Source organism: Vigna umbellata, chromosome 2 (assembly GCF_029865625.1).
Source record: "Vigna umbellata cultivar VRB3 chromosome 2, Vumbellata_1.0, whole genome shotgun sequence".
Classification (NCBI taxonomy): Eukaryota; Viridiplantae; Streptophyta; class Magnoliopsida; order Fabales; family Fabaceae; genus Vigna; species Vigna umbellata.
The window spans coordinates 52,740,861-52,766,449 of NC_142166.1; the positions used below are offsets into that span (position 1 = coordinate 52,740,861).

The 25,589-nt window shown below is 35.9% G+C and overlaps 1 protein-coding gene across 2 annotated transcripts; it reads left to right on the top strand.

The window, feature by feature from the left end:
• Nucleotides 1-737: 737 nt before the first annotated feature.
• On the top strand, nt 738-25,589 carry LOC124832240 (ARM repeat superfamily protein). Of its 2 annotated transcripts, none has more exons than XM_047306393.2 (28): nt 738-1,335; nt 1,420-1,580; nt 2,057-2,122; nt 2,953-3,070; nt 3,176-3,285; nt 3,387-3,482; nt 5,111-5,234; nt 5,885-5,952; nt 6,821-6,907; nt 7,160-7,312; nt 7,443-7,538; nt 8,608-8,667; nt 8,772-8,890; nt 9,028-9,115; nt 10,082-10,186; nt 10,831-10,935; nt 11,019-11,071; nt 11,157-11,220; nt 12,042-12,176; nt 16,842-16,954; nt 17,028-17,121; nt 21,653-21,872; nt 22,187-22,317; nt 23,285-23,431; nt 23,581-23,709; nt 24,042-24,140; nt 24,443-24,481; nt 24,845-25,589. In XM_047306393.2, exons 1-28 carry the CDS (start codon nt 1,098-1,100, stop codon nt 24,980-24,982), a joined length of 3,156 nt encoding a protein of 1,051 aa, XP_047162349.1. In that variant the 5' UTR covers nt 738-1,097; the 3' UTR covers nt 24,983-25,589. The 2 variants fall into 2 exon arrangements, with proteins under 2 accessions (XP_047162349.1, XP_047162350.1); XM_047306394.2 differs by having other exon boundaries at nt 10,834-10,935.

Genomic DNA, 25,589 nt, shown 5'->3' on the forward strand with positions numbered 1-25,589 from the left:
AAAAATAAAATGACAAATATAGATACAATGATAACTATGGAATCAGATATGTAGAATTTTTTAACAAAATTGAAAGTTTTTATGCAATATTTATGTAACATGTTGTTTTCTCAAATGAGCACGTCAGTTTTCATTAATAACATTAATAAAAAAAAATTATTCTTATTGATGTTTACATATGTACTATTTTATTTTTTAAAAAACCGCTTTTAGATTAAAACATCTATCTATCAATAATTAAAAGTATAAAAGTTATTTATATTTATTTTTATAATTTAGTAATATTTTTATTTTAATAATTATAGCAATAATAATATTTTTTATTATTATAAAGAAATGGACACCCAATAATAGTGTTGGAATGTGTTTCCACTGATAGAACATTAAAAAACATAATCATCCATTGTATTTCATTCAAATGCTTAATTCCAAATCATTTCATTCAAATGCTTAACATATATTTTTTTTATAAGAATATACTGTTATCCTATTAATGTTATTTATTTTACTCTAGTTAAAAATTAATGTAATTTAAACATGCAAATTCCGCTAATAAATAGCTAATGCCTAAAAGCTGCCTATTTAAGTCTGTAATATAGAAGTAATAAATGTTTTTTCAACCGTTCTCGAATCTAATAGAAAATAAATAAGTTTGTTTTTGTTACAATTACAACCAGTATATTTTCGCAAAATAAATAAAACAGAGTCGGTGCATGAATAAAAACAACGGAAAGTATTTATTTCAACAGTTTTTGTCGCATAACTTAAACGAGAGAAGAGAAAAGAAAAGAAAAAAGAAAATCATCCTAACAAAGGAAGAGATTGAGAAAACCTAGATGGATCAATCACAAGAATTTCTTCCATTTCGTTTCGCCAATGCGATGTGATCGTGGTCCAGCAGTCGTGGTAGAATCAAATCCTTCATTTATTCCGATTTCAATTCGTTAATCTCCTCTTCACCTTCCACGTCCTTTCGCGGTTGCCGGCGGCTCCTCCCGTCATCGCCGCCGCGTAGTTCCTGTCGTCGCAACCCTAATAATCGCCCGGAGTGAAATATTAGATTATAGACCTCTCTGTGTAGCGAATCTTGATGAGCGATGGAGTTGGCACAACTAGAAGCATTGTGCGAGAGGCTGTACAATTCGCAGGACTCGGTAGAACGTGCTCACGCGGAGAACACACTGAAATGTTTTTCGATGAACACTGAATACATTTCCCAATGCCAATACATACTTGATCATGCCTTGACACCCTATGCATTGATGCTGGCTAGTTCCAGTTTGTTGAAACAAGTCACGGAACACAGCCTTGCCTTGAAGCTTCGCCTTGATATATGTATTGTTTCTCTTCATTTCACTCCTCCCCTCTTGGGTGACTCAAAATGCTGCAATTCATAGAACTATTTTTAATGCATGTTAGGGACATACCTCATAAACTATCTAGCGACCAGAGGACCTGAGTTACAGCCATTTGTGACTGCTTCTTTGATCCAACTTTTATGTCGAGTTACAAAGTTCGGATGGTTTGATGATGACCGATTCCGGGACCTGGTAAAAGAATCAATGAACTTCTTGAGTCAGGTGAGATAAAATCGATTGTTTAATTTGCATGCAATACGGTATCTTGTATCGAAAGACGATCTTCAAGACTCAAGTAAAACAAGAAACACCTTCACATTGTGGCCAAAATCGCGGTTGCGTCATTTTAAAACCACGAATGTGGCTTATACTCTTTTGAACATCAATTAATTGTAGGTTTATATCTCCTAAACTAAGAAATGTTTCTCAGTTTACTTGAATTAGTAAACCCCACTTCTGATTTCGTCACCTTCTCAGATGTATAGTAACTGTGTACATAAGCTATTACTCTTTATGTTTGACTTACTAATTTTAGCACTGTTTGTAATTTGCTTTGGTTTCTGCAACTTTTTTCTTAAATCCTATTAAGTTAACCAGAAATCAGTATGCAATATGAATTTGTTGCATTGCCCTCCATCTCAATTAGTAGATTTCTGTTTCTGGGACATATTGCTCATATCATATTTTTTCCAATCCAGGCAACGCCAGGTCATTATGCCATTGGTTTGAAGATCCTAAGTCAGCTTATCTCTGAGATGAATCAGGTTAGAGTTTAACTTCTGCTACTTGAATATCTGTAGTGGGAACATTACAAAATACTATTGCCACGGGTTTGTGCTTGTATCTGTTTGTTTATGGAGTCCATCCAATGATATGAACAGTAAAAATGAGGGAGGGATGTTGGTTCCGTGCCTTATTTTGGGGAGGGGGGATGCTGAGTCATAACAGGATGGTGTTCTACAGGAGAAGTTTCACAAAAAACAGATAAAATATTTCTTGATTATATAGTACACAGATTTTAAAGTAGTCAGTTGAGGCAGCTGTCTTAATATTCTCATTTTATGCTTTCTGTATGTACTTTTTTCTTTACTAGAGTATTCATATTCATAATTTTATGATCTTCTTGTTCTTCTTTATATTGAAAATGATTTTCTTGTCACTGATCATGTGTTTTTTGTTTATAACAATATGAATTTTTACTTAAGTGTATTTAAAATGAGTGCAAGATCCTTTGAAGTTTGGGAAAGTAAGTGTCTTGGGTTGGGGGAATTTCTTGAGATTCCCCGGAAATTCTTGGGTATGGGATTTTCTTCCTTCTAATTGAGATTTCATGTTGTAACATATTCATTAACTAGTTCAAAGCAGTGGTCATGTGTGAAGACATGCTCCATGAGGTCATCACTGGAATTTGTGCTACCTCATTCCAAAGTTTTATGAAATTTGAATATCTATGTTAGTTATACTTTTTTCAGGTCCATGTTAACAAAATAAAATTAAAAAAAAAAAAAACTTTATCTGGCGAACGGGTTTCATAATCTCTTCTACTTGTTTTTTTGTTGTGCTTTGATCTCTTAAATCTTAAATCCTTCCTCAGGCTAATGCTGGTATGCCTGCAACAATTCATCGAAGGGTTGCTTGCTCTTTTAGAGACCAATATCTTTTTCAGATATTCCAGATATCTTTAACATCATTGGGTCAACTGAAAAATGATGGTAAAAGTGGAATGCTCATACTCTTAATTTCCTCCTCTATTTTAGTACCTTGTTTCTTACTTTTTTCTGTCATGATGTTGAGATTTGAGATTGTATAATATGCAGTGGTCAATCAAATGCAAGAATTGGCACTTGCTCTTTCTTTGAAATGTTTATCATTTGATTTTGTGGGGACATCTGTTGATGAAAGTTCGGATGAGTTTGGCACAGTTCAGGTATCTGTTTTTCTTTATTTAAAATTTTAATATTTGGGTAGTACCACAGATTTTTTTATTTTATTGGTTCATGTTCTATCTTGACAAATGGTGTTTTGCAGATTCCATCACCTTGGAAACCTGTTTTGGAGGAGTCTTCAACACTACAAATATTTTTTGATTACTATGGCATTACAAAGCCCCCTCTTTCAAAGGAGGTCTGTATATAGATTAGTTTCAATGCTCATATATTTCACATTTAGATCTTGAAGTTTTCCAAAACTAAAATTTGAATCTTTTTTACTCATTTAGAAATTGCGTATTACTTACACTGGTTATAGCCCTTCAAAAATATCATGTGAGAGCACTAGCTTAATGTGAATGATCAAATTTGATTAAAACTATTTTAAGTTAATATGCTTTCTGCATATATCTATGTTATAATTTAATGTTAACATATCAAGGGCATACATAGTGTATGTACTTCCATTTTGTTTCTTACTTTTGTGGGTTTATTTAATTTATTCCGATTCAAAGAATTTTGTCAAACCATCAATATTCATTAGTTTTTTTTTCTTGTGACCTATTTGTAGGTTTTATCCTGCCCCTTGTTATAATTCAAACTTATAAATGTAGGCTAGCTATTTGAGATTTGAAATTTGTAATGATGACAAAGTGTGATGGCCGACACATGATTAGGTGCTATTTAAATGTTTGAAAAACTAATTACAATGTTATAATGAGGCAAAAGTGAGCATGGTTAATCTTTTTAATACTGATCGTGTTATACTATGTTTGAAACAAAATCCTGTTCTTCTAAAAGAGAATGACTGGACACTTCTTGACAAATTCTGGTGGGACTCCTTGGTTGTTGCAGAAATGTTGTATGCTGTAAAGGTGTCGGTTGAATGTTAGTGAGATATTTTTAGCTTTTATACGGGAGAGAGGGAGCAGGGGGGTTAGAAAAAAGATATACAAGGTTTGTAGACTACCGGATAGTGAAGATGATCTACTTTTTACCCAATAGCAATAATTTTCTTTCTTGTGAAATAAAAGAATAATTTTATTTGAAGGGAGATAAAAGGAGTGGGAAAAAGAAGAGGGTGTCTATTGAAAAAAATAATGACAGGGATGACTTGATCTTTTAATGATTATCAGGCAAAATATATGAACTGCTCGTACAGCTAACAGCCTTCGCTTAGCAGCTCCTGTTTTCCATTAGTATCTCAAACTTAGCCTACCTTTCTCTTTACCTTCATTTTGTTTTGGGATTCCTATTGTAACCTAACAAAAAATGTTAAAACAAGGTATATAAAACGAAAAAAACAAACTTGAAAACACAAGAATCTTCAATCTCCTAGCATGTGTGACAAGGAGGACTGTAAGAACATGGCAGCCATTGGTACTTTTTGAAAACCTTTGTTAATGACTTTGCAGAAACCCTTTCATTGGTATTGAAATTTTCAAGGAAACACCCTAAGCTTCGCCAAAGTAAGGTAGTGAAAGGCTGTGAGGGTAGTGTAAAATAACATTTCCTTATGAAATCAAGCAACTCACAACATGGAGAAAAGTTATTATTCAACATTACCTCATCCTTTACATGAAAATTGAGTACCACACTAATGTTACTATTGAGGTATTAATAAGGTATCTTGTTGAATGTTTTTCAAATTTTTATATTATCATTTGTATTAGATAACAATTTGTTTATGTTTACTTCGGAAAGCTGAGAATTTAGGTAATGACTGTTAATGCTTATTTTATATTGTGAAACTTTTTTATTGATGGTTCATCGGCCTTTACTTTTAAACCTTCTTTCTTAGGCATTAATTATTTTTCTTTCCAGGCACTGGAGTGCTTGGTGCGACTAGCGTCTGTAAGACGCTCTTTGTTTACAAATGATGCTGCCCGTTCTAAATTTTTGGCCCATTTAATGACAGGAACCAAAGTAATCCTGCAAACAGGGCAAGGTGTTGTAGGCTTGTTACTTCTTCACTTGTTTTGTATTGTAATGACAAACTGGAAATATTATCTTCCATTATTATACGTGAAAGGAAAACTTGTCTATTGTTTACAGTGTTTTTTGGATTTCTTGCTTTATATTCATTATGAGCAGCAATATATGAAACAGAACATCTCTCTATCTTACTTTCGTTTTGTGCATGTATTTGTCATTATGACAACTTATTTTGTCTTGGCTTGTTCAATCTTCCTGCCTCTTCAACAAACCAGTCAGTTATTACCTGCCAGTGTAGGAAATGAGAGTTTGTAGAAGCTCTTACTCGACTTAGATAAAAAGCTCGTGGGTGAGATTTTGTAATTACAGGTGAACTTGGGCTACACTTGTCATCTATAAGGCATTAGTCAGGAAATATATTAGTTGAATTTAAGATTCAGTGTACTCTATTTTGAGTGGCATTAAAACGGGAAAGCCATAGTAAATCTCTCTAGGTTCTGCAAAGCAAAAAATGTTGTGAAGAAAGAAGTTATACACGGCAAACATTGGCCAGACTTGCATATAAATTTTGAAGCTCTACTTATTACTTCATTTCCAATTCATGTTTTTTCCCTTGTTTGGCATTGGCCATGCATTTACAATTTCAACTGTGTTCGAAAGCAGGTCTTGCAGATCATGATAATTACCATGAGTTTTGTCGTCTTCTTGGTCGTTTCAGAGTGAATTATCAGGTAGACTTGTTTGCGGTTTTTTCCTCTTTTTGTGGTCTATCTACTGGTTTCTATTTCTAATTGGTAGTAATGCAATGTACATAAGCAGGGACATGGGGTTCATGCAGTGGAGGCTAGGTACATACTTTGGCTTAGAAGTTAGATGGGCACTGTACTGTGTCCACCACATGAATTGCCCCTAGTAATTATTGTGGAATTTTAAGTTTTAAACTTTAATACACAAAATGATAAGATAGTAACTTCAAAAATTGACTATAGTTTTTATAATTACTTTGCCACTGTATATTGTAGTTAGCTAGAATATCATTTAAATTTTAAGTAATTAGTGTTAGTATATTAAAGAGATAAACAAATGCTCGAACATATTAATAATTTACATATCATTGCTTTCTTTATTACTTTGCCACTGTTTTGGATACTTCACTCCTTCACGTGAAACAATTCCATAATTTTTTTATGATTTGTCTTATCCTAATAATTACATGCATAAATGTTTAATTTATACTGATAATCTGGAGCACTTCATGTCAATTATCACAGGGCATCCTAAATTTTGTGACTTTTTTTATTTCTATCTTGTCCTTTATGTCTCTCTACCAACTGATATTTATTCCCTGTTTAAAAGTTTAGTGTTCAAACTTGGAAATGAACCTTAAAAATGATCTCTTCCCCAAAACTGCTGCCTCCCAACTAGGAGGGAATTGACTTTTCTAATTTATTAATACATGGAGGATTAGGTTGAAAAACTTTAGAAGAATAACAAATCTGCACGTTCTATAATATATTCCATCGGAACACCCTTTATGTATTACTTCTTTCCCTGATTGCCTTGAACTTGTAACCTAAATTTGTGGACTAAATGTTGCAGTTGTCAGAGCTTGTTAATGTGGAAGGCTACAGCGATTGGATACGTTTGGTTGCAGAGTTTACTCTCAAATCTTTGCAATCATGGCAGGTTAATTATTGTGTTGCTTTAGAAAATTTGCCAGAGAATACATGATATATTGTGGATCAAAAATCACATTCTGAAGTCTTTTTAAGCAATTTATCTTTGGGACAGTGGTGGCGATGCCAGGAAACAATTCAGGACTACGTGTTGTGATAATTATCAATAAGATATACTTCATGAGTTAATTAAGTTTCAACTGATTTTTTGCATGTATATTTTTAAATATTGGCATTGATTAAGCTGATATTTTCATGTCAGTGGGCAAGCAATAGTGTGTACTACCTGTTAGGGCTGTGGTCTAGATTGGTGTCTTCTGTTCCATATTTAAAAGGTGACGCACCAAGCTTACTGGATGAATTTGTTCCCAAGATTACCGAGAATTTCATCACATCAAGATTCAATTCAGTACAGGTATTTCCAACTATCCATGCACGCTTTACATGTTGCTTGCTGCATAGTCAAAGGCTTTATACTTTTAATTCTACACATCTGTTAATAAGACATTTGCATATATGTAATATCTTCTGTCTGTTTTTAATAGGCTGGATTGCCTGATGATCTTTCTGAGAACCCCTTAGACAATGCCGAACTTCTTCAGGATCAATTAGACTGCTTCCCATACCTATGTAGATTTCAGGTATAATTCATATTTAATATTTCTATTTTTAATGAAAGAAGAAATGTATAAGGCAAAAAGGATATAAAAGGAGTATATGTTAGAGCAGGGGAAGACGAAAATCTAAAACAAACAGGAATATTAATAAAACGTTTTAAATGATAAAGAATTGATATAATCTTGAAAATCTAAAACAAACAGGAATATTAATAAAACGTTTTAAATGATAAAGAATTGATATAATCTTATAAAGTAAAATTATTTTATGTTAGTTGGAACTGATGAATTCCGAATAAAGTGATTCTGGATCAAAGCCTAAGTTACTGAAATGAGAAAGGAAGTCGCAATAAAAGAAGAATTAAACAAGTTTTAGGTCCCTAATTGACTGTTTTTTGTTTCTGAGTACCCAATAAATTTGTCTTCAATACCTAATAAATTAACCATTTTGGTTTAAGCTTTTCTGTTACCTATGTCAGTTGCACTGTCTATATTTCCATTAAGTTATCCCATGTGTAATGTTGAATCCCTTCCATTACCTGTTTTGAGATGATACATCACCATATTATGCCAAACATATAGGTTATTATGACAAAAAAAAAATTATCGAGGGAGCAAATATAAAATTAAAAAATGTTTCGTGGACTTAAATAAAAGTAAATACTGAGTTTAGGGACTTTAGCAAAAATGATTAATTTATTAGGTACCCAATTTAATGGATACTCAGAAAAAATTATATATTGGAAACCTGACTCTTGATTTCCTTCATAATCATATTCTCTTTAAATTGGTTATATTGAGCGAAGTGGCAATGAACCTACACAAAAATGGGTTCATAAGAGTGTTCTTGTATTAGTATAACGCCACTCTTGCCTTGTAACCCACTGAAGTTAGGTAGTGATCACCAAGAGGCAACTTTGATTCAATTTATCATTCTGTGTTCTAATATTTTGTGTATGATCAAGGAATGAGAGATATCAAGGTTGTTACTCATTTACTGAAGATTGGAAATTCTTTATTCCTTTTTTTTATTGCAATTCTGTTGCAATTTATTGAACTATGATTGTTTGACTCCTCTGTATTCATTGTGCAGTATGAAAGCAGTAGTTTATTTATAATAAACGTAATGGAGCCAGTCCTGCAAATATACACGGTGTGGTTATAGCTTTCACTTAATGATGCTAGTTACCCTTTTGTAGTTTGTGTTGAGAGAATTAGTTACAAATTCATGTTTAACTGTTTTCAATGACAAAATAGGAAAGAGCAAGATTACATGTTCCTGATAACAGTGACCTCAGTGTGATTGAAGATAAACTTGCTTGGATTGCTCATATCATTGCCGCAATACTTAAGATAAAACAGTGTACTGGTTGTAGGTAAAATCCTTTTCGGCTCTTGCCTTTTTTCTAATGAAATGATGTGGATCATCAAAGTAGTTATGAGCAGTGTTCATTGCTTATGAGGTATCAACTTAATTGTATTCTTATTTTCTTGGGGGCATTTATATACGCAGTTTGGAATCCCAGGAAGTGCTTGATGCTGAACTTTCTGCTCGAGTGTTGCAGTTGATAAATGTAACTGACAGTGGAATACATAGCCAGGTACTGGCATAATATTACTTTTAGGCATTTGTCAATCCTTTGTGACTTAGCATGATGACATTTAAATTAAATTGTAAAATGTCTTTAGTTGTAAGTTAGGACATCCATGATATATCTTGTGTTTGTGTTGTTAGCTGAAGGGTGATCTGTTGTTTTCTTTGGTATAAATAATTCTGGTATGAAAGTATTGTTTTAAGAGAGAAGCCGATCACAAGTACAAAGTTGGTGGGCTTAAGGCATCCTTCCCACAACAAAAAATAAAGGTGCTGAAGAACAATAGAAAAACTAAATGTCAAAATTCAGTGATGGTAAAATCCTTGTAAAGTTCATGCGCTCAAAGGATTGCTTGAAGTGCATATTGCAACAAATTTGACCTTCCTACCAAAATCATTTGAACTTTAGGGGATCAAACTGATGAAACTAGGAGTTCTAAGGTGGCTTAGTGGTAAAGTTAGAAGAGAGGGTGAGAGAGATTGTGGGTTCAACTCCTTCCACTATCATTTGGGAGTTATAAGGTTGGTTTGGTGGGTTTGAAAGGGAGGATGAGAGAGGTTGTGAGTTCAACTTTTCCACTAACAAAATACTAACAAGTAACTTTTGCTGATAAAAAAATTTGATGAAACTAACCTATAAAGGGTGATTTTGATAATTAGGGTATCTTCCAGAGACTAAAACACAGTTTTGCTCTATTTTTTATTGCAAAGTAAGGTTCCTATATGATAAAGGAAAGTCTCTTATTTTTTCTCCTGGTAAGTGATTGGGGCTGAAATCACTTGGTCTTTTTGGGATCTACCAGTCATAGTATTCTTCTATTAATGCAATTACAGAATGGAATCGATGTTTATTTTTTTGTTCATTGTTTTTATTTTTATTTTTTGCTTTTGTTTTTCTTGATGATAAATTTAGTAAATGATGTGGTTTAGAAGAATGAATTTCTTATTTGTTCGTGCTTTTGGCATTTGACAGAGATATGGTGAGATAAGCAAACAAAGACTAGATAGGGCAATTCTTACTTTCTTTCAGCATTTCCGAAAGTCTTATGTAGGAGATCAGGCTATTCATTCTTCCAAGGTAATAAAATATTTTAATTATTATTTTGCATGGATGTACCAACTTTACAGGTATAAAATGTTAATTTAAAAAAAAATCATAGTATGGCTACGTTAAAAAGCTTTATAATTTTTTTTATTGATATTTATATATAGACTCATGCATGCAAATGTATGTATTCTGCAGGAAATGGAATTTAACTAATAAAACATGGCAGAATTAAATAAAAGATAAAACATTGTGAAAATATTTGTAATAAAAAGTTAAGTAGCTCAAATTGTTGTGCTAAATCCTTCCAGTTGTTATTGCTGCTGTTACTAGTTGAGTTACTTTTTCCCAACTTGCGGTCATCACCACTCTCAATTTGGATGCGAAAATTAATGAGCATAATTTAGATTGTAGAATAATGCTATTGAGAGAGAAGGAAATAATATCTAATTTTAACTGAAAGTGATCTCTTGTACATGAGGCATGCCTAGCTGTACCTAGTTACATTAATCCTCTTATGTACATACCCAGACATGGCCAAAATTTACCTGTAAGCAGTATGTACTTGGTATAGGCATGGCACACTAATCAAAGTACCCATGCTTCAGATATAACAAGACACTGAACATAAATTGAGCTTTCTATGCACCCGTTCATTTATATATTTTATGTTGCAGCAGTTATATACCCGGTTATCTGAACTTCTTGGCCTACATGATCATCTATTATTGTTGAATGTTATTATTGGCAAGATTGTGACTAACCTTAAGTGCTACACAGAGGTATTTTGTATAGCTTTTGTCTTTTTTTCTCATTTAAATTTTTTCCTAATTTATCACACTAATTGTGTTTGTGCTTATTTCAGAGTGAAGAGGTCATTGATCACACCTTGAGTTTGTTTTTGGAGCTTGCATCTGGGTTAGTTTTAGTTGGATTGAAGAGTATTAGCTACCTCTTTTGTAGTTAGGACAAGCCACTAGAATTAACTGATTTCTCGTTACAGCTACATGACTGGAAAGCTACTTCTGAAGTTGGACACAGTGAAATTTATTGTTGCCAATCATACGGTAGAATGTCCATTTTTTCATTTGCTCATTATCATTTATTTCAAACTAGCTAAAACTGGCTGCTGATTCACTGTCATAAATTGTAAATGGAAAATTAGCTTTACATGACACAATCCATCATAATTCAGGAGTAACTTGACTAAGAGTGGTGTAATATGGAGTTGTATAGTATGTACTCGCTGTTGCTTTTTCATGCTGTATATGTAAATGTTGATCAAGATTCTTCTTTGGTTATTATTTTGGTAAAAGGTTTAACTTGATTGGTACTATCTAGGTTTCATTTCAAATATCTCTAACTTCCTGATTTGCTTTATCCCAAGGTCTGCAAGCTGTTGAATATTAAATTTTCACAGGCTGGAATATTGAACGTGGGCTTCAGATTTGCCCAAACCAGGATTTTAGCCCATGCCTCCGAACTTGCTAGAGAGATTTTAACCACATACACATGCATCTATTTTATAGTTTTGTGTGGAATTTTATTTTATACATTATCTTATGAATAACCTTTATTTATTTAATATTGATTGATTTATGTGGTTTAATTATTGGGTCACTAGTTCAATCAATAAGCCACTGAACTACCATGACTGGTCCAACTTTTGAAACACTACAAAATGATTTTCATGTTCCAATACTGTGTAAATTGCTTGAAGAGAAAATATTCAAGGATTAAAAAATGCTATACAATGCTTTTTTAGATTGCACAGTAATGTTGCATTTCTTCCCTCCCTCAGCTCCATTGTATATCTCGACATTACTGTTTATATAATTATATTCCTGTGTCCTTTTCTAAATCATTTTTTTGCTATAATTAATCTCAGAGGGAGCATTTTCCATTTTTGGAGGCAAAAAGATGCACTCGCAGCAGAACAACATTCTATTACACTATTGGCTGGTTGATATTCATGGAAGATAGTCCCGTGAAATTTAAATCTTCAATGGATCCACTCCAACAGGTACTCTATCACTCATTCCATTAAAACTCTTGTATAGTAATTTTTTTAATCTCATGTATCTCTACTAGCTATTGCAGATTGGATTGTGGAGAGAGTGAAGTATTTTAACATTACTGGATATATATAAATATGACTGGATTTTATGTTTTGCATGTGATGTGCTGTTAATCATTATGCAGTTTATAGTTTATTCGTCAGTTGGTATAGATTTTAACACCCAAAATTGTACATAAATTTGAATAAACAAACATGATAATGTGACATTGACGTTATGAAATAACATTTGATTTAAGGGGAAAGATTATCTGGACTGATGTAAGGGGATCTGTACTATAGCTGGTTATTTTCCCTGTCCTACTAGGCCAGCATTATGAAAGTTTTTGAAAGATGCGACTATCTAATAGCAAAAATTCTAAGAGGGTGTTGTGGCTACTTGATAACAAAAATGCTCAAAGAGCATGGTGTGTGCTAGAGAGAAAAATACTCGGAGGGTGCAGTAGTATTCAGAGCAAAAATAGCTCGAAGGGTGTAACAGCTATCAGAGAGAAAAATGGTAGAGATTACACTTGAGATTAGAACAGAAAGTATATTTCTAGAGGGCTTAAGAGATTCCTCTCACTGTCTTCTATATATAATGAAAATACAAGAGTACATGGAATAGTAAGGGACTGCACTAGACTCCTAGGTGCAGAACTAGGTACAACTAATAAATGATCTAGCAGAAAACACCCTGCCTAGGCTTAATGATGATACATAGATATAATTATTCTAACAATTACAACAGTTTCGGTAGAGGAAAAACAATGCAATGGGTGTTGTTTACCAGAGGTAAAAAAAGTGTGTGACACTCAGGGAACAACAACAACAAATCAGAGGGACCAACAAAAAAAGTGAATAATTAGAGTTCCAATTAATTTTGTTTAGGCCAACTCCAACAAAATTGTGACAAACCTATCACAAGGGATTGTACCTCCCCGGTACCATGCAGAGATTACTTGTAGTTATGTATCTTGTACATACTAGTATGATATCATGTAGAGAGGATTACTTGTAATTTTGTATCTTGTTCCTAGTAAGTACTTTTATTTATAGCAAAAAGAAATACGGTCATAAGGTAAATAAACAGTAATTAATTATCTAATGATCATATGTGTATCCCGTGATAGGTTATACTTTTCTATCTTTTACTGGGGATTGATTACTGTTCATAGCCAATACTTTGACATCAAAGAAGAATTTGATTTAATTTTGTTTAGGGGGCTCAACCACATAATTGTTACTATGAGAAATAGAGAAGATTGGGAGAGAATATCCCTTGTGTGTTTAGCATACACATAGGGTAGTTTATTTATATTGTAAGATATGGGCCAATGCCCTAATACAGAATAGACTAAGCCCAAATAACAAAAACACACATCTTAATATCTAACACTCCCCCTCAAGCTGGAGCATATAAATCATATGTTCCAAGCTTGTTACAAAGATAATCAATTCTAGGTCCTCGTAAGGACTTAGTGAATATGTCTGCCAACTGGTTGCTTGAATTAACAAACTCAGTCTTGATATCTCCGGATATGATTTTTTCTCGAATGAAATGGCAATCAACTTCAATGTGTTTGGTTCTCTCATGGAAGACAGGATTAGAGCTAATATGGAGAGCATAACATTTATCAATCTTGTGGCCTAACTTGCCACAATGGTCACATTTTGGACGTCCTTTACTTGGCTTGCGAGACCGACTTCGATCATCACGTTGAGCAGCCATAACAGAGGAATCATCAGTATGGGAGGATGTCTCAGTGACGGGTTTGCTCGGTATACGCAAAAGAGCAGAACAAGTAGAAGTAAAGTTGGGTATGACAGGAGAACCCAAAATCTGATCACGGACATGAGAAACATCATCAGAGAGTCCGTATAATGCCAACAACATGAAGAACTTTGATCGTTGTTCCAATTCTTCAGCAGGAGTGGAAGCAGGAGGTAATATATCATTAAAGTCATGAAGAAGGGCATGAATTTTACCCAAATAATCTGCCATGGGACCAGGATTGCGCGGACCAATAACAGTTAATAGGTCCTGACAAACACCATAAAGACGCTGAGTGTCATTGGTGTATAACAACTTCGCTTGTGCCCATACTTCTGAACATGTTTCATAGGATCGAAACATTTGTTTCAGTGAGGAGTGAATGGTGGACTTTATAACAATACATAACTGAGCATCAATTTTCATCCAGCGGGAAGTGTCATCTATGGGAGCAATAGTCACATTTTGAGTAAGATGATCTAAGTACCCCTGACTCTTCAACCAAAGTTTGATGTCGGACGCCCATGTTGCATAATTTGTGCCATCTAACTTGTCAATGGACAAGTGTACATTCACATAATTGGTATATATTGAGGGATCAGAAGATGAGCCACCAACAGAGGTGTTTGTAGACGAGGAAGACGCCATAGAGAGGGAGAAACCCTAAAAATTCAAAGTGCTCCGATTGACGCAACGACCACAGATCCGGAAAGAGGGCGAGGAGGCGATCACGGCGGTGCTGATCGGCGGCGGAAAGCTCCGGCGACGCGCCGGCACGCGCGGCGGCAGCGGCGGCAGCGGCGAATCTTGCGGCGGCGCGTGGCGGCGCGTGGGTTCTCCGATCGCCGCGATCTTCGTGCGACGGTGGTCGCCCGGCCGAGACGATCCCGATGGTGTGGTCGCCGGTCGATTCTGGAACTCCGGCGGCGGCGACGGCGGCGGCGGCGACGACGGCGACAGTGATAGGTGCCGGAGACCGTGGAGTTGACTGGAACTATTCCTGTGCTCTAGATACCATATGAGAAATAGAGAAGATTGGGAGAGAATATCCCTTGTGTGTTTAGCATACACATAGGGTAGTTTATTTATATTGTAAGATATGGGCCAATGCCCTAATACAGAATAGACTAAGCCCAAATAACAAAAACACACATCTTAATATCTAACAGTTACAAAGAAGATCACAGATGATTGAACCTCTGTAAAGAGGATTACTTGTAATTATGTATGTTGTACATACAACTCTGATACATGTATACTTGTAATTATGAGTCTTGTTTACACGGAAGTACTTTTATTTATAGCAAAAAGAAACACAATAATAAGGAACAAAACCAATAATTAATAATGGGAAATATTTTCTAGGATATTTCCCTATTTGATGTAATTGAATCAATATCATATTTTCCTTTATAATGTCATCAAATAATGTCTTTAACATTAACAAAAGTTTCCTCAAATGTATGTTTAGGATTAACTCAACTCCAAAAGATAGGTCATAAGATGAGTATTACCAATCCTTGGTTGTATATAATATCTTGACAGTATAGCTGATCAATGTGACGGTTTTTTTCCAAGATATCATCTTGTAGCCAACATTATTCTACTTGGTGTGTGAGCTATATGATAGATAACCCAATAAAAAATTTGGGACATATTATGATACCATCTTGCAACTCGAAAAGTTAGCTTATAAGGTGAAGATTGTTGGCCTCCACTCATATACATTATGTTGGCATTGTTTCTAGTCGATTTAGGACTTGGCATTTTTTCCAATTAAGCAGAGTACTTTTGTTATAATTATATAAACAAGTAGTTGATAAGATGTTCAGGAATATTGTTATAGTTATAGAAATAACGAGATGATCTTATATAATCTGGAATATCTAGATTAATATGTACTATTAGGAACTTTTTTATTTATACTCGTATCATATCTTTGGTATTAAAGAAATCCTCTATTTATTTTATTGATTTATTTTTCTCTTTTCTCATGCTGTCTCAGAGACAGACAATGTCAGCTCCAATTACATATCTTCCTTATCTCTAGTATTTGGGTCATCACTTGTTCTTAGATATTACTATTGTGAAACTGAGCAATACTGGTGGGTTTTGTTTTTTTGATTGGGGTTTCTGTTGTATTCCGATTGGTTTTCTACTCTTTAGCTAATATGTTCATGGGACCTATTTCTTGTAACTCGTTACTCAATTCTTTGAATATTTCCAGAAAAGCAAAATTTTATAGACATTATTGTGCTTGTGATAAGGACTTGGGCATTGTAGGCTGCATAAGTAATAATTCAAGTTATATCGGATGCTCGGTGGAGTATTTTGGTTCTCCCCTTTTAAGAGCTATCTTTAAAGGGTGAATCTTCCAAGTGCTTACCAATTGGTATAAGAGTTAGTTGCCAGTGTCCTGAAAAGAATACCTGTGAAGGTTTCTGATTGGTGAGGGTTTTAACTAACAAAGAAGTTGATTGAAACGTCGCAGAGCAAATTATCGTAATGATAGCCACCCAAATATTAGCTCTCAGGAGCTATGCTACAATAGGGACTTGAGTATTACGGATGCCTAAGTCGTATATTGAGTAGTGCGAGATGCTTGGTGGAGTATTTAAGTGCATGATTTTCTCCTTTAACAACTAGCTTTTAAGGGTTTTTCTGAAATGTTTAGGTGCTTCTCAGCTTATGCCTTAGCTTTTTGACTACCTTTGTTGTTGGTTAGTGAAGGATAATAGCAATTGTTGTTTATTTATTGTGTTGATTATAACACCTAGATGGGTTTTTCTTATAATTAGTTGCTTAGGCTTGTGGTTTTGATTGAACTCTGCATATAATGTTTCCTCCTGTTTTCTTAGGTTTTTCTGAGTTTGGAATCAACCCCTGATGCAGTATTTCGAACAGATGCTGTAAGGTTTGCACTTGTTGGTTTGATGAGGGACCTTAGAGGAATTGCAATGGCCACAAACAGGTCGGTAGTCATGCTTTTTCCATTATTTAAGCTAATGGAAGCGATAGAACTGACCTATATTTGTATTTCTTAGCCGCCGAACATATGGATTCCTCTTTGATTGGTTGTATCCTGCACACATGCCTCTACTCTTAAAGGGCATCTCACATTGGACAGACACCCCAGAGGTAATGAACCTTTTGGATAATTTTTTATACCTACACATACGGTCAGATGGGGAGTTTTAGTCCTAGTTTCATTTTGTAGATGCTATAACATTGCGTGAATTGCTACATAATGGGCCAGTTTGTTTAAACTTAAAATAATTTTTTCATAAAGAATCAATTATTTAAAAATATCACTTATTTGAGAATCAGTTAGAATTTGTTTATTCAAATTAGTAGAAAACTTTTTTTTAAATAAGAAAATTAGGCAACCACTTAAAAAAAGTAAAATATGCTTAATTTATTAAACAAAGACTTACTTAAAAAAATAAGCACAAACAAACTGGCCCAATATCATACATGGGCACAATTTATGGTTTGAAGCCCTATTGACAGCAACTGGTTTTGTAACTTTTCTAGCATTACCTCAGCCATATTTACTGTAACTTCTCGTGTCATGACTTATCTCAAATCATTTAATTAATATCTTTAGTGTTGCAGTGGCTGAGGAGATGAGGGTGGCTTATGGGGAAAACCACAAGCACCTTTCATATCCTTGGCCATCTAAATACAGAGTTAGCAGACATGTGGTATCACTTTTTTTGTGGGTTTGCATGAATGATATGGTATTGCTTCCCTCAACCCTACATGGTTCATGATATTCTCTTGTTGGTTCTATCATGTTAGAATTATTGTATTTGTATTTAGATGTGAGTTGTGAGTGTGCTGTATGTGAGTGTGTGTGAGGTGTGTACCACTCACTTACTCCTATAAGTATAGGATTAAGTGAAGGGGTGTAATAGGTAAGAGAATCATTTCATTCAATACAATACCATTTTCACATGGTATCAGAGCAGGTTCTCTGATCTACCTCTAGGGTCTCTACTGTCTGCCGGCGGCCGGCCGCCATGGCCGCCGGCAGCCCCTACAGTTTCCGGTGACAGCCCTCAAATTCCATTTTCTCTTCTTCTCTGCGCACCCGTTCAGACCGAGTGTGCCACTGCTGTCGCCGCCACTTTCCGCTGCCATCGCTGCTGACTCCGTCGCCACCGCCGCCGCCGCTGCCGCCGCCGCCGCCGGCCACCGTCACAGTTTCGACGGGTGACCATCGGATCTGGACCGTCTCCTTGAGCGACGGCCAACCCTACCGGAGACAGGACCAGAATCCTCCGAACGCGCCGCCACGGAGCTCTTCTTTCCGGCCAGTCCGCCGCCGGCCGTCACCGTTTCGACCGGTGACCAGCAGATCTGGAGCGTCTCCTCGAGCGACGGCCAACCCCGCCAGAGACAACACCAGATTCCTCTCAACGCGCCTCCACGCGGCTCCTCTTTCCGGTAGATCTCGGACGCGTATAGCCACGCGCCGCCTTGTCGCCGGCCACCGTCACCGTTCCGACCAGCGACCACTGGATCTGGCTCGCCTCTTCACGCGACGACCAACCCCACCGGTGCCGGCGTCCGAAACCTCCGCACCAGCTGTCACGCGCCGCTTCTTCTCGGCCAGTCTCGGCCGCGTGTTCTGCACGCGCCGCCTTCCCGGTGCCGGAGTTTCCCCGCGACACCTCCATAGCCGTCGTCGGAGCTCCCTCTCTTTGTTTCGACCATCAGAGCAGCCGTTGCTGCCATCTTCGTCTCTGCCGTTGGTGTCCAGGCGCCGTTTTGCAACTGTCCGACGCCGTGTGCCGCTGACCAGGCGCCGTTTGCCACTGTCCAGTCATTGTTTGCCGCTGTCCGCGCCGTCTGCTGCTGTCCAGGTGCCGTTTCCGCTGTCCGCGCGGTCTGTCGCTGTCCGCGCGGTATGCCGCTGTCCACGCGCCGTTTTTCTGCTTTCCGATACCGTTTGTCGCTGTCCAGGCCCCTTTTGACCACTGTCCAGCCACTATTGACCGCTGTCCAGGTGCCGTTTCCGCTGTCCAGCGCCGTTTTGTCGTTGTCCAAGCGAAGTTTGCCGATGTTCTTGCACTATTTGCTGCTGTTCGGCACAGCCGCGGTTCGGTGCTAGAGTTAGCCCGATCTTCTTGCACAGTTTGCCGCTGTTCGGTGCTAGAGTTAGCCCGATCTTCTTGTGATACACTGCTACGTATCACCACTTGGGAGTTGTCCAGCAAAGAATTTTGGACCTCCAATTTGGATCTTTGATGCCTTTGTTTCAGTATTATAGCTTAATATTTTGTTTCTATTTTTAGTGGTCCAGCAACTGTGATATTCCACATTTCCGCCGTTCACACTAAGGGGGAGTACGTTTCCAAGACACTGCAAGTCACATGTATATGGGTGTAGTCCCTGCAGTTTTGTAGATTTCAGCTACTACTGTTGATCCCGTCACCCAGCCATCATTGATGAGGATTTAGTGTAGTCCCTGCAGTTTTGTAGCTCTTAGCTTTCAGCTACCACTGTTGATCCCGTCACTCATCCATCATTGATTGGAGAATCAGTCCTTGCAGTTTGTCATTGGCCACCAATGCTTTCCTTCATCCACTTTTGAAGTTGAAGTTTCACAAGCTGCTGTTGTCCATCTATGTTTGCCTCACACTCTTGAAGACAAATCATCTAGTTCAACACCGAGTTCATCTATTCCAAGCTTAGTACATACAATATGTATGCTCTAGCTTGAGGGGGAGTGTTAGAATTATTGTATTTGTATTTAGATGTGAGTTGTGAGTGTGCTGTATGTGAGTGTGTGTGAGGTGTGTACCACTCACTTACTCCTATAAGTATAGGATTAAGTGAAGGGGTGTAATAGGTAAGAGAATCATTTCATTCAATACAATACCATTTTCACATATCACATTGGACTGTGATTGGTAGTTACCTTATTTGAATTTAAATGCTAATGTTTTTCTAGATAATTCTTTGTTTGCCTAGGGTTGGTGTAGAAGAAAATGCTATTACTTGGTCAATCTGCAGAAAATCATAGTTGTGACCCATGCTAAACATTTTATTTCTAGAAAGCATTAATATTTAACTGATAATGTGTAGGTGCTAGCTGTCATGCTCCAGTGCAGATGAATTATAGAAGTGGTGTGTGCCAATTTTAACCTCTAATAATCTTAAGACCATTGCAATGTTTTAGATTGGAAGTATTTTCCTTCAGCGTAAAATCTTATTTGTAAGAAAATATGGAAACTTGCCTAAGTAGGCACTAAGGGTTATTACTAAGGGTTATTGCTCCAGTGCAGATGAATTATAGAAGTGGTGTGTGCCAATTTTAACCTCTAATAATCTTAAGACCATTGCAATGTTTTAGATTGGAAGTATTTTCCTTCAGCGTAAAATCTTATTTGTAAGAAAATATGGAAACTTGCCTAAGTAGGCACTAAGGGTTATTGGACCGTCTTATCAGTGGCTAACTCCAATAACACCTATATCTTTCTTGGTGTGGCATTGAGGTGCTGTGAATTGTTCAGTATAGGCCCCTTCAAATTTCATAATTAAACCAGTTGACCTTAAGTGAAGTTGTCTAATAGATATATAAGTTGCACTCCATAAATCAAGGTAGGTGATGTGGAACCTCCCAACACACTCCATCTACATTTGCCTACGAAACCAAACAAGTCTACCAGAGTAGGCAATCACCAAGATGAATTATAAGCTTTTATACTATGTCAAATTTCATCTTAAAACCAATTCGCCTTTAAACAAAGTTGTCCAATGAATATATATGTCGCACTTTAAGAATTGAGACAATCAATGCTGGAACCCCCAAGAGAACCAATTACTCAATAAATGCCTATTCCTTTAGAAGCCTAATGCTGGTTCGCCTAAATGAACGGCCAACTTCCTAACATAGCCTTATATGGATGACCTGCCAATCTGGTTAATAAACCTCTGCAATTACAGGTTGGAGAGATACCACATCTCCAATAGTGCATAGTACTTGTATATCTGGGCATAAAGGTTTCTAGATCCTTCTTGTAAATCTAGTTGAATTGCTCTTGTACCACCGTTTGAAAACCACGTGACTAGTTTGGGCGAGGAAACCTGATTAAATAAGTGTGATCAATTCATATACCCTTGTCATACGTTCTCGGGCTCACTTAGAGTTCTCATGGTCTCCACTGCGCATACTCTCTAGTGTTAACAAAAAATAATTACTGTAATACTTTTTGAAGAGAAAATAATAATTCGTATAATTTGAATATGGAAATTATACGGAAAATTTTGAAATGGAAAATAACACTAACCATTCTTTCATAAAATATTACCCAGTACCTTGTAGAAATTATCAATAAAGGTAATAAAATACGGAAGATATAAAGTAGTAAAGATTGGAGACAAAAGTAGGACCCCGTGTTGGAATGTGTTAAAAATAATTATCTTGATTATGTCTTATAACACTTTGGAAGTATTTAGTTTCTATTATTTCATATTGTGTTTACTTTGGACTTTTGAGTTTTATTGATGATTGATAGAAATGTGTGATAATAAAAATGTTGGATTCTAATTTTCCATCTACGAGTGCCCTTTGTCGTCATGTACACGTGGAATTACTTCCTATGCATATATTCTGATGTATGTTCCTCTTCCCCCTCCTGGGATTTGCTTGATTCTGCAGGTTACTACCCCATTGTTAAAGTTCATGGCTGAGTTTGTGCAAAATAAAGCTCAACGTTTGACTTTTGATTCTTCTTCTCCCAATGGCATACTTCTTTTCCGGGAAGTTAGTAAACTGATTGTTGCTTATGGATCTAGAGTTCTGTCTCTTCCAAATGCTGCCGATATTTATACATACAAGTACAAAGGAATATGGATTTGTTTAACTATACTGTCAAGAGGTGAAATCCTAGCCCTGTTTATTTCTTTTTTATTTCTGGAGCATGGACTTGTGTTCTGCATGTGTTTTCCGCTCTCAGTTAATTTCTGCAGCTAGTCAAGTTATTTTATGATTTTGCAGAGTTGTATAGATGGGTGTATCTATTTATATACATAAGTATTGGTTTAGAATACTTTGGGCTTTTTTTTCTTAAATATTTGAGTTGTTTCATGGTTGTGTAATAGAGCATGAATAAGCTATTTATTGGGGCAGAATACTTTAGAGAGTAGATTGTATGTGGGCTGGCTAAATTTAATATCTTGCATCAATTGACAGCCCTTTCAGGAAATTATGTCAACTTTGGTGTGTTTGAACTATATGGTGACAGAGCTCTATCTGACGCTCTTGATGCTGCTCTAAAGATGACTTTGTCAATTCCTATGTCTGATATTTTGGCATATAGGAAGGTATGAACACTATTCTCTTGCAATATAAGTCTTATATACATTTCAAATTAAATTTGCCATAATAAAGTGAAGGATATAAAGCTAAATGATTGCATGGATAAAATTTTCTTAAACAAATCTTTTTATGAAGTTGAAAGAAGAATGATTGTGTTGAATGTTCGATCACTAATCTGTCTTTTAAAGGGTTAATATTTATTAGAGTGTTGGGTTTCGAGTCTAATTCAACCTCAAAATTTGCATGCATGGTGAGAATTGTCCACCAACTATATGATATATTCTGGTCATTTCTCTAGTCAATATTGATACTTGATTACCACCCTTGAGGTTGCAAATAAGTTAACCCCCAAATAGGCATAAACTAAGACAATATTGGGGTAACAACAATTGAGGTGACTTTCAACCACTTCCTCATGCCCTAGATTTCCAGCCTGGAACGTGGAAAAGTGCTGGTGGGTCCAGCAATGGATATAGAATAAGTTTTTTTTATACCATCTTAGAATGTGAGTTTAGGATTTAACTCAACTTCACAAAACCAGTATTTGAGACCAAACCACCACCACCCTTGAGATTGCATAATTTGAGTCTAGGCCTAAGCTACTTAGTGAAGTGGGGTTCTTCAAATTTGTCTGATTCAGGAGCCTTTACCCCCACAGCTTAAACTTTTTGTTTGCTGATTGATATGAAATCAAACTGCTCCATGACCAAGTGAAGTTTTACCATTTCTTCCTCTATTTTAAATAAAAGTTGAGTTTCAGCAGAATGCACTGTGGTTTATGCATTATGCACCCTTCAAGCCCTATTGGGCTGTTGCCTGAGGAAACACGTAAAATATAAAACCATCTGTGAGCTTTCATAGTTCATCTATGTTCTATTTATCTCACTCCTGAATTATTTGTTGGCTTAGATTTCTGCCAGGTTGCCAAATACTATTACGGTGAATCACATTTAGTTTTTTTCTTTTATGCAGCTAACAAAGGCTTATTTTGCATTCTTGGAGGTTTTGTTCAATAGCCACATCACATTTGTATTAAACTTGGACACAAACACCTTTATGCATATGGTTGGCTCCCTTGAATCTGGACTTAAAGGGTTGGATACAAATATCTCATCTCAGGTTATGGCTACAAGATCTTATATCCATGTTCCTGTTTTCAGGCTAAAGGACATTTTTCCATAGCATTTTTTAGGAGATTCTATTGATGTGAACATTATGTATTTAGTTTGTAACTGCCTTTGTCCAACTCTTGTACTTTCTGGTTACAGTGTGCATCTGCTGTTGATAATTTGGCGGCCTTCTATTTTAACAACATCACTATGGGGGAGGCTCCACATTTGCCTGCATCTGCCAACCTTGCTCGTCATATTGCAGAGTGTCCCAATCTGTTTCCGGAGGTATACATCTTTTTAATATTTTACTGTTCACCATCTGTTAAAAGTTCATAATTTTTGCTCTAAATTTTTTATAAATTTATTTTTCTGGCATCTAAAAAAATTAAGGTGCAGTTAATACCATTTTGTCATTATTTTAGTCCTAAATTTCAGTTAGTGAAAACCTTCGAATTATCTGTTGTTTGCATAGCTTGTTCAACATACTTTAGAAAGCAAACTACCATTTTATTTTATGAAATATGCTCATATTCATTTTTCCTACCATGAAACTGGGAATGAGGCACAATTTTTTGTTAAGGTTATTTGACTTGGGTGTCTCTCTTTTGCATTCCAAGATCTTGAAGACCCTATTTGAGATTATATTATTCGAAGACTGTGGGAACCAATGGAGTCTGAGCAGGCCAATGTTGAGCTTGATACTCATTAATGAGCAGGTAGTGAACCTTTTCATTCTGTGTTCAGTTTTCATAAAAAAATTTGCAGACAGTTATGTATGTATTATTTAACAAGCTTTGGTAAATGATATATATACTCGAACTTGAAGTTGAGTGTAATAGTAATGTGCATATATTGCCCAACTAATTAGTACTCCAGGCTAGGAGTTAAGTATTCATGTTATTATTAGTCATTTATCTAGCATAAAATGCAGTTATAGACTGATTTGGCACATGATTGTAGCCACACTATCTGTTTCTTATGTGACACAATCAAGTATTGAGTTGCTTTTTACGTGCAGATATTCTCTGATCTGAAAGCTCAAATCTTGTCATCACAGGTATTTTCCTTTTTAGTGTAATCTTAAAGTTGGGCTATAAAATTTTTGGTGTAGATCTGGATTACAGATCAGGTGTTCAGGATATAGGGCTGAGTGAATTCAGCCTCTCATTTCTCACATGTAAAAAAAGAGACTCAAAGACAGTAAATATTGCTTCACTTATGGACCACTGTTCGTAGTTATTGTGTCTATCCCACTCTCAACTTTAGCTTACATCAAAGTGGTGGCAATAACTAGCTAATAACTGGTTCAGTTTAGTTATTGTTACAATAATATCTTACATGTTTTGGGGTGGTTAGAACCATGAGTTTTGTTTTTCCACTCTGCATGCGTTTCATGACTAGGGTTGGTTAATTTTTGCAGCCAATGGATCAGCATCAGCGGCTATCTTCATGCTTCGACAAACTCATGGCAGATGTTACTCTAAGCATAGATTCAAAGAACAGGGACAAGTTTACTCAAAATCTCACCGTTTTTCGGCATGAATTTCGTGCCAAATAATTCAATTTACACACGTATATATGAGAATGTTTGGTGTCTGTATATTGTCTGTTTGGAGAAACTGCGTGCATCTTTTCTGGTGGCACCTTGGACCTATCATGGAAGAAAGAACCGCATTACGCGTTTTCTTCGTTTCGGTCTTGCATGTAAGAAATGTATTCTTTGTAATTACTGTTCATGCAGTGTGGACGATAGCTGTATACTTTTGGTGGTACCAGATAACTCTTTATACACCTCAGATTTGGATAATTCAATGTTCAAAGATGATGGAGAAGATTTTGAAGATTTAAAGATGTGGTTAGTACAAAAAAAGGCCATGGCAAAATTAGTGATGGATTAAACGGAACCACCTGAAATGTAGAGTGATTGAGTTAGATATATTCTTTTTAGAACTCATGTATATTATTATCTATGATATTTGTTTAGAAACATGCTAGATATTATTTGATATCTGGTATAATTGATTTCGTTGTACCTCTATTCTAAATCTGCAAAAAAAGGGGGAAGATGTGTTTAGATTATGATAGAATTACAGAAATGTTCATTTTATTCTCAATCTTTTCAAACATTGTTTTGTATCTAATGACCAGATTAGAGACCTTTTTTA